The sequence below is a fragment of the Eurytemora carolleeae genome, unplaced genomic scaffold, assembly GCF_000591075.1.
Source record: "Eurytemora carolleeae unplaced genomic scaffold, Eaff_2.0 scaffold26, whole genome shotgun sequence".
Lineage (NCBI taxonomy): Eukaryota > Metazoa > Arthropoda > Copepoda > Calanoida > Temoridae > Eurytemora > Eurytemora carolleeae.
Window position 1 is genome coordinate 244,383 of NW_019396043.1, and position 8,837 is coordinate 253,219.

Consider the following 8,837-nt stretch of genomic DNA (forward strand, 5'->3'; position numbering starts at 1 on the left):
TAATAAAGTCAATATATCTTCAGTAATCAAATAAAGAAAATAGTTAGAACATACACACCAGACAACAGACAACAGACAACAGACAACAGATAACAGATAACGGACAACAGACAACAGACAACAGACACCAGACACCAGACACCAGACAACAGACAACAGACAACAGACAACAGACAACAGACAACAGACAACAGACAACAGACAACAGACAACAGACAACAGATAACAGACAAAAGACAACAGACAACAGACAACAGACAACAGACAACAGAAAACAGACAACGGACAACAGACAACAGACAACAGACAATAGACACCAGACAACAGACAACAGACAACAGATAACAGACAACAGACAACAGACAACAGACAACAGACAACAGACAACAGACAACAGACAACAGACAATAGACAACAGACAACAAACAACAGACAACAGACAACAGACAACAGACAACAGACGACAGACGCCAGATATTTTTCAAGTGTACTTTCAATATATTATCCTTGACTAATATGTTTAAGAACTCATTTTCATATTTATATATTTATATATTTATATATTAACACTTTGGAAACTAGAATCTTGAGTCTGAAAGATTCCCGTCCATATGTTTTTAATATTCAAAGTCTCAGTAAGAGCAAACTGTTCATTATGAGCAGTTCAATAATTTTACAAGGAATATTTAGATCAAAGAAAATAATTTTTTCATTAAAACGTTTCAAAAAATCCTATTATTGTGCGTTTGAATTTGACTCTAATTTGTGTATTGAATGAAATGAAATATATATTTTATTTACCAAATATTTTGTTTAAAAACAAAACCAAAAAAGATCAACAATTAGTTGTGAATTTAGATAATAAACATCGATCCAATTATTGAGTATTGAAAATCATTTACAATTTATGATTAAAGGGAGTGTTCGCGAAAAATGAAAGGGGGTATAGGCTTAATGCGATAAAAAAATGCTTTTGATCGCTACTAGTTTTACTTCTATCTGTTGCGTCTATAAGGAGAAAATTGTTAAAGACGTCTCATAAATAAAATATAAACTATACACAAATGTGGCGAAAGATAATCGATGACTATAGGTTGTAATATCTGAAGGATTTGTTTGAAATTAAATTGATTTTTTTACAGTCTAAGTCGTATGTTGCAATTTTCTGAATTTGTATGGGCGGTAAGTTATTCGGTATGAGACGTCTTTAACAATTTTTTCCCTATTGACGCAACAGATAGAAGTAAGATTAGTAGCGATCAAAAGCGCTTTTTTATCGCATGAAGCCTATACCCCATTTCATTTTTCGCAAACACTCCCTTTTAAGGCAGATCTCATTTTCAAGATCTCAAGTGTCGACTTAAAGATTAATTGTGATTAAAACATTTAGTAGTCATTTTGCTCCTAATAACCAAATTCCCATGTTTATTTACCCTGCATCTTTCAGCACGTGTTTCGACAAATTCGAGATTCATATTTCCATTTAAATAAAATTATCTACGTTGAACAAATTAATGACGTAAGTTGTTGACGTAAACTCCCACGGCTAATCCTGACGTTTATAACATATACAGGGATAATCAGAAAACTCTGGAATAGGAAGTCGACTTTTGGATTCAAGTTATAACTTTAAATAGTCCAATGAACTCGAGGCACAGTAATTGTGCAGTGTAAACAGGCCCATTTCACTTAACAAGTGATTTGATACAATATTAGTATTTAGTAAAGCTATTTGTTTTTTAACATCAAATTTCTTAAATGTCGTCTTCCTATTCTATAGTTTTCTGGTTATTACTGTATTTATCATATGTTTTAATCAAGAAAAGACGTATAAACATAGGATTTAAATATTTAACAACAAATGATTGTTTATGATCAAAATTTCATAGTGTTGGTGGTTTACACCGCAGTTGATGGGTTTACTTTCCCTAGTGATTGGAAGAAGATAAGACAGAGTATGCTAGAACGAAGATTAGAAGAAAACAATGTAAGTAATTTACCCCCACTCCTGTATGCTGAGTCCATTAGCGCCTGATCCAATCAGGGTTCAGTCATGTGTTTGATGTCTATTCTGAACCAATAGAAATTGCATGGCGGTCACATCTATCTTTCTTATTATCCAATCAGAGTTATGAATTCTTCCATCGGCGCTATCACTGAATGGAAATATTTACTTCTACTGAAACTATAGATGTGTACGCTCTCAATAAAAATTTAACAGTATTTTGTCAACAATTCCTTTAAAACTTAAGCTAAAAACATTTTTGAAATATCTATATTTAGGGCTACAAAACAGTATAAGTGAGTTAGAGAGGTAAAACCAATACTTTAAAGACGAGGCCCGTGACGAGGCTGTCTCAATATTTGATGGCTAACTTTTAATGTTGTTTACATACCAGGGGAGAAATATATCAAATTATTTTTGAAGTTTCATATTATTTCCATGTTTTTGGGACACCCTGTAGGAGTCTCTAGATATTAAAGAGAGAATAGGATCGAAAAAGTTCATAAATTAGACTAAAGGGACAGCAAGCGAAATTTCAAATGTCTCTCCCTGCAAAGATGGCAATGCCCGATTCACAACAGTACTCTTAAAATTAGTGTCTGGTTAAGTACTTGCAATTTCTTTTGCGGGAAAACATATATGAATTATCAGAATAAAACACGGTTAAATCTTGAAAAGCAACAATATCTCCACATTCATGATCAGTTAAACGTTTCAACGGTATCACCTCTTTGCATTGATGAGGGTGCCTTAAAATTCCGCGTACAGTTCCTTTAAATACATTTATGTATGTTAAATTGGTAAGAACTTGTTTAAATATTTATATTCTAATTCAGGAAATGTCAGTTGGTGTCAGGGGCAGTTTTCTAGATAATTCAGATATAGAAGAATTGGTAAATAAACATGTACAAACAGAAAAAGTGTTGTCGTCTATATGTATAAAAAATGGTTCAGTGCACATTTTAGAAATTAAAAGAAAGACCTTTATTCAGCTAGTTTCTGGCTGCCACTGTATATAATCAATACAGTATTCGAAAATGTAAAAATATTTTTGTTTTGAAAAATTTACTGAAACCCTCTAAGAGTCTGTTTTTAAGTTTGTACGTTTTCCTTCCAAAAACATTGTTTTGCACGTAGTAACAGAAAATATTTCTTCTCTAGTAAAAACAGATGAAAAGATATACTAATTTAAGCAAAAAATTACAAAATTAATTGCAAGAATATCATAAAAATAAGATGTTAAGTTGTCACTTCAATTCAAACGTAAATATTACTTATTTTTTTTATCCCGAAGTCACCGTCAATGAAATTTCAAATTTGGAAAAGAAAATTTAAATATCTGTTTTTTTAATCCCTATATTTTTGCAACCAAAATTCGTCGACCTTTGATATTTTAAACTAAGAATTCTGTTCTGTGCCCGGATTCAATGAATTTGAGCCGCGTCTTAAATCCCTCAAAAACCGGTTTCAATTGAAACAACGAACGTTGATTTTAAGTGGAACCAACCATATTTGAGCCGTGGCTTAAATTTAAGCCGCGGCTCAAATTCTTTAAATTGGGCCTCTGGTCAAATATTCTAAGTTTGAAATCTAAAAATCAATACTTTAACAATTAAGAATTTAAACAAATTTAAAGAAATCAATTTCTTTATAAGGAAAATCGCAAATTATCAAAAACAACAAAAATATTTGAAAAGCAAGCTTTACATAGTTGTGTAGGAAAATTTATATTTACAATTTAGCCTGATGGAAACTTGTTAGAAATCCCTAGATGGGATTTATGTCAAATTGGTGACAAATTCCTCTATTTATGTTTAGCACATAATTCTTTTTTAACTAGGTTGTTATACAGAGAGAACGTGTACGCAGTCCTCCTCCTTTAGTACAGATTGATCCGCTTATGGAGGTTACAGTTTTCATCTAGTTTTCATCTAGTTTTTATCTAGTTTTTATCTAGTTTTTATCTAGTTTTTATCTAGTTTATCTAGTTTTCATCTAGTTTTTATCTCGTTTTTATCTAGTTTTTATCTAGTTTTCATCTAGTTTTATCTAGTTTTTATCTAGTTTTATCTAGTTTTTATCCATTTTTTTTATCTAGTTTTCATCTAGTTTTTATCTAGTTTTCATCTAGTTTTTATCTAGTTTTCATCTAGTTTTTATCTAGTTTTCATCTAGTTTTATCTAGTTTTCATCTAGTTTTCATCTAGTTTTTATTTATCATTTATTAGTTTTCATTAGTTTCATCTAGTATTTTATTAGTTTTAATAGTTTGAATTAGTTTTGATTATTTTTTTTAATTCTCATTAGTTTTCATCTGGTTTTCATCTAGTTTTTATCTAGTTTTCATCTAGTTTTTATCTAATTTTTTTCTAGATTTCATTAATTCCATCTAGTTTTTTATTAGTTTAATAGTTTTCATAAGTTTCTATTATTTTTTATTAGTTTTCATTAATTTTCATTATCTTCATCTGGTTTTCATCTAGTTTTCATCCAGTTTTCATCTAGTTTTCAAAAACTGAATTTATGATGAAAAACGTGTAGTTTTCTTTTTTGATGTTAAAATATTAGAAAATTTTATAATATCATTCTGTTGAGGAGAAAAGAAATCGAATCATATAAAGAATTCAGCTAAATCATCTCACAATTAATTTTATCTTTTCTAAAAATTGATTTTCAATTTTTATTAGACTTATATAATTTCCAAAAGAATATTTCTATTTTTATTCAATAACATTATTGTTTAGATGTTTCTGTAAAGAAATAATATCGTTTAATCTTTTCTTTTCACATTTAATCCATAAGTTTGAAATATTAGGCCATTGCTTTTTTCCAAAAAAAGAGAACTCAGTCAAAATTCTTTTTAATAAGAAATACTCCAGAGCAGAAAAACAATGCTTTTGATTGTAAAATCATCTACGTATTTATATAAATATGTTTTTGATGGGGCATTTTTTATTTCTTTATATCCAGCGTCTAAATGACTAAAAAAAATTTTTGTGGTCACCCAAGGGAAGGTTATTGGCTGGTCAGTGTATAAAATGTTTGCTAAAAGTAAATGGAAAATCCGCCGCTATAAACCAAAGTCTGCGATATTTTTTATAGTTATTATTTCAAAGTATATGAACACCTGGAAACCTATAGTAATCAATATTGACAATATTTTTACTAATTTTTCCTTAAAGGAGTTGAGTTTTTGCCACACACTCTGATTTTCTAATCTCTATATCTTTGTAACCCAATGCCGTAGACCTTAGATATTTCAAACTATTAATACTTATAGATAAAATAATCTAAGTTTGAAATATCAAAGGTTTGCACCATAAGGGTGAAAAGATATTGGAATCAGAAGATTTTAGTTTGTGGCAAAAACTCAATTCCTTTAGTATAAATATGTACTAATTATATTTATTTTAGGAAGTTATGAGAATATCTAATTTTACAGAGCTTGAGATTAGATTTAGCTCAAATGACTTCATTCAAGGAAAACAAATGAAACCATTCTATGTATGACAAAAACATTCTATTTAATTTAAAATTTTTTTCCCTTTTTTGGAATTCAAAATAAGTCTTATTTTCTAGTAAATACAATTTATTTGTTTCTGAACAGGACGGAATTCCTTCGGCGAACCCACTCCGCTACCCTCTACTCCATTTAGGTAATGGATATGTAAACAAAAAGGTGTTCATTCCCCTCCCCTTGACTCCCCATTCTCAATTTCTCCCCTCCCCTGTAGAAATTAAACAGATCTCCGTGTCCAGACTTAAGAGAGATCAATAGAAAGCTGGATCATGCAAAATTTTTTACAGCAGGTTCTAATTTGTACAATACTGTACAGTTCCAATCAGCAAACATCTGTATTCAGGGATATTTCAGGATCCTTTGGATACAAAATACAAAACCTTTAAAAGTAGACTAAATTCATAAATTTGATGTTTCATGCTAAAAATTGGAGCATTTCTTCAAAAGTTGTAAAACTTAACCCCTAAATGGGTATTAGCAACAAAACTGGCCGTCTATACCTATACTTGATGGAACCCATAAAACTGTAGAATAGAAAGACGATAGTTAGATTCAAGTTATATGTAATTTTCAATATTCGATGAAAACAAAACACAACATTGTGAGGTATGCCAACAAAGACCTATTTAATTTTCATTTAATAGTATTCGATTTGTAACAACATAAAATAGCTTTCTATTCCAAACTAGAATTATTAAATTATGTTATTTTTCAGAGGTTCCGATGCAGTATGGAACTTGACTAAATCTTTAATACGGAGTAGACTCTACGAAGGTTCAACTGGGAACTCTCTATTCTCTCCTATATCTATACTAACTGCTCTCAATATCCTACTCTTGGGGACTACAGGAGAAATTCAGCAAGAGATGATATCAACTTTAGGTATATATATACTATGTGATGTTATGGTGATGTTATGGTTATTAGCACAGTTTTGCACATTTAGGCTATCCCCGGTACACGGGTCTAGTTCACTCTCAGTTCCAGCAGATTATAAAATCTATGAACGAGGATATCGGTGTCACTATTTCTACCTCTAATGCACTGTTTTCACAGGTACGGATTTAAATTAAAGGATTTAATTTTCTATATTTTTGTAAACTGCACTCTAAAAAATTTGAAATTTTCATCCAACATAATTTGTTGAGCACTGGCAACAAATTTTATTAGATAAAAATTTAAATTTTTTTAGAGTGTGATGGTACAAACCTGTGATTTTTCAAACTGTAATTGTTGTATTTTGAATATGAAACATCAGAGATTAAAAACACCAGGTTGTGAGTTAAGGATTGGAAAACAAGAGTTTGAGGCGAGAATTAATTTTTAATTTTATTTTTAAATGTCCACAAAGAAATCTTCGGTTTTTAGGTCAAATTCTGTATGTTCTTACACATTACATTTAAGTTAAGACACTGCCAATATGTAATCAATTTTCTTACTTTATGTCTCAAATTAAAATATGAAGTAATAACTGTCACAAAAGTAATTTGCCACAAACTAAAATATTCTAATCCCTATATAATTTTCAACCTGATGGTGTAAAGCTTTGATATTTCAAACTTAAAATTATTTGATTTAACAGAATTCTAAGGTCTACGACGTTGGGTTGCAAAGATATAGGGATTAGAAAATCAGAGTTTGTAGCATACGCTTAATCCAACCAGTTGTGAAAATATACGTTTTTCTTCATATATGTTATCAAGTTTTCTTCATATATGTTATCAAGTTTTTTTCATATATGTTATCAAGTTTTCTTCATATATGTTATCAAGTTTTCTTTATATATGTTAACAAGTTTTCTTCATATATGTTAACAAGTTTTCTTCATATATGTTAACAAGTTTTCTTCATATATGTTAATAAGTTTTCTTCATATATGTTAACAAGGTTTCTTCGTATATGTTAACAAGTTTTCTTCATATATGTCATCAAGTTTTCTTCATATATGTTAATAAGTTTTCTTCACATATGTTAACAAGTTTTCTTCAATATGTTAATACGTTTTCTTCATATATGTTAACAAGGTTTCTTCATATATGGTAACAAGTTTTCTTCAAATATGTTAACAAGTTTTTTTCATATACGTTAACAAGTTTTCTTCATATATGTTATCAAGTTTTCTTCATATATGTTAACAAGGTTTCTTCGTATATGTTATCAAGTTTTCTTCATATATGTTTAAAAGTTTTCTTACACAAATTGTTATTCGTAAAATGAATTTAACATCATAGTGAACCTACTTAGAGTTTTTCAAAATAATTGCTTCTACGCGTATGAATCGGAAACTAGTTTGCGGAAAATTTGAAAAAAATCATTATTTTTCATATATGATTAAGGCATTGATGATTATTCATGTTTAAATTTGAATTCTTGTTTTAAAAAATAAGGAATAATGTTGATATATTTTTTATATACATAATTACTAATGTTTTCCAACTTTTATGTTTTAACACTCCCTTTAAGCAAGTCTTAAAATTGCATCAAATTTAAAATATTCAAAAGTAGTTTGTGTTAAGTGTTCATAATAAGAATAAAAACAATTCGGAACAAAAATCCAAAATTCAGAAGCTATCTTTTAGAGAAATTAAAGATTTTTTATACATACGTTTTTTCAATTTCTTAATTTTTAAGGTAAATTTTCCGTTGGAGCAAAGATATAAAGATGAATTAAAATTCTATTATGGAGATTTGGTCGAGATAATTCCTCTAGACTTCACTAGAAGACCTATATCTACTATGAGAATCATGAATAGGTATATATATATACATTATATCGTCTACTATATGTATATGTATATGTAGATATGTTAAAGATAATATCTCTAGATTCCACTAAAAGACCTATATCTACTACTTCTGTGATTTAAAGGTCTCACGCTCTCAAGCAAAAATCGATGAGAATTTTGCCAATTGCTTTTTTAAAACCAAATCTAGCAACAAGTGCTTTAAAGTGCTAAAATGTACATGTAAAAGGCTACTGAAAAGCATAAGTTAGTTAGAGCGGTAAAATCTAAGCCCAAGGCGTTGCGACACTTCAAAATCGACTCTATCTTAAAAAATTATGAGTTTATAAGCAGGCTGAATCTTTGTGAAAGCATTCAAATACAAATTTCGACTTCTCTTTTATAGTCTTACCTAATGACAATGAATCTATCAATCTATCTAAAAATTATTATACTTGATGTATAGGTCATGAATAACAAAGAAACCCATCATTCAGGCCCGTAGCCAGGGGGGGGGGGTGCAAGGGTGCAGGTGCACCCCCCTTTCTTCTGAAAGAGGGGTGCAATGACGAATTTGCACCCCCCCCCC

The 8,837-nt window shown here is 29.7% G+C and overlaps 2 protein-coding genes across 3 annotated transcripts in view; one reads left to right on the forward strand and one right to left on the reverse strand.

The window, feature by feature from the left end:
- LOC111701429 (uncharacterized) overlaps positions 1 to 8,837 on the reverse strand; it is a gene marked incomplete in the record, with an annotated part of 99,631 nt that overhangs the window by 38,730 nt on the left and 52,064 nt on the right.
- LOC111701440 (serpin B4) overlaps positions 598 to 8,837 on the forward strand; it is a 17,480-nt gene continuing 9,240 nt past the window's right edge. The window contains exons 1-9 of one of the 2 annotated variants that reach the window (XM_023472735.1): positions 598 to 680; positions 1,890 to 1,987; positions 2,842 to 2,898; positions 3,846 to 3,911; positions 5,420 to 5,486; positions 5,613 to 5,661; positions 6,241 to 6,407; positions 6,472 to 6,581; positions 8,157 to 8,278. In XM_023472735.1, coding sequence (XP_023328503.1) covers positions 656 to 680; positions 1,890 to 1,987; positions 2,842 to 2,898; positions 3,846 to 3,911; positions 5,420 to 5,486; positions 5,613 to 5,661; positions 6,241 to 6,407; positions 6,472 to 6,581; positions 8,157 to 8,278 — 761 coding nt within the window. In that variant the 5' untranslated portion in view covers positions 598 to 655. Of the gene's footprint in view, positions 681 to 1,846; positions 1,988 to 2,841; positions 2,899 to 3,845; positions 3,912 to 5,419; positions 5,487 to 5,612; positions 5,662 to 6,240; positions 6,408 to 6,471; positions 6,582 to 8,156; positions 8,279 to 8,837 lie in introns of those variants that run through there. The other variant, XM_023472727.1, reaches the window with a different exon arrangement.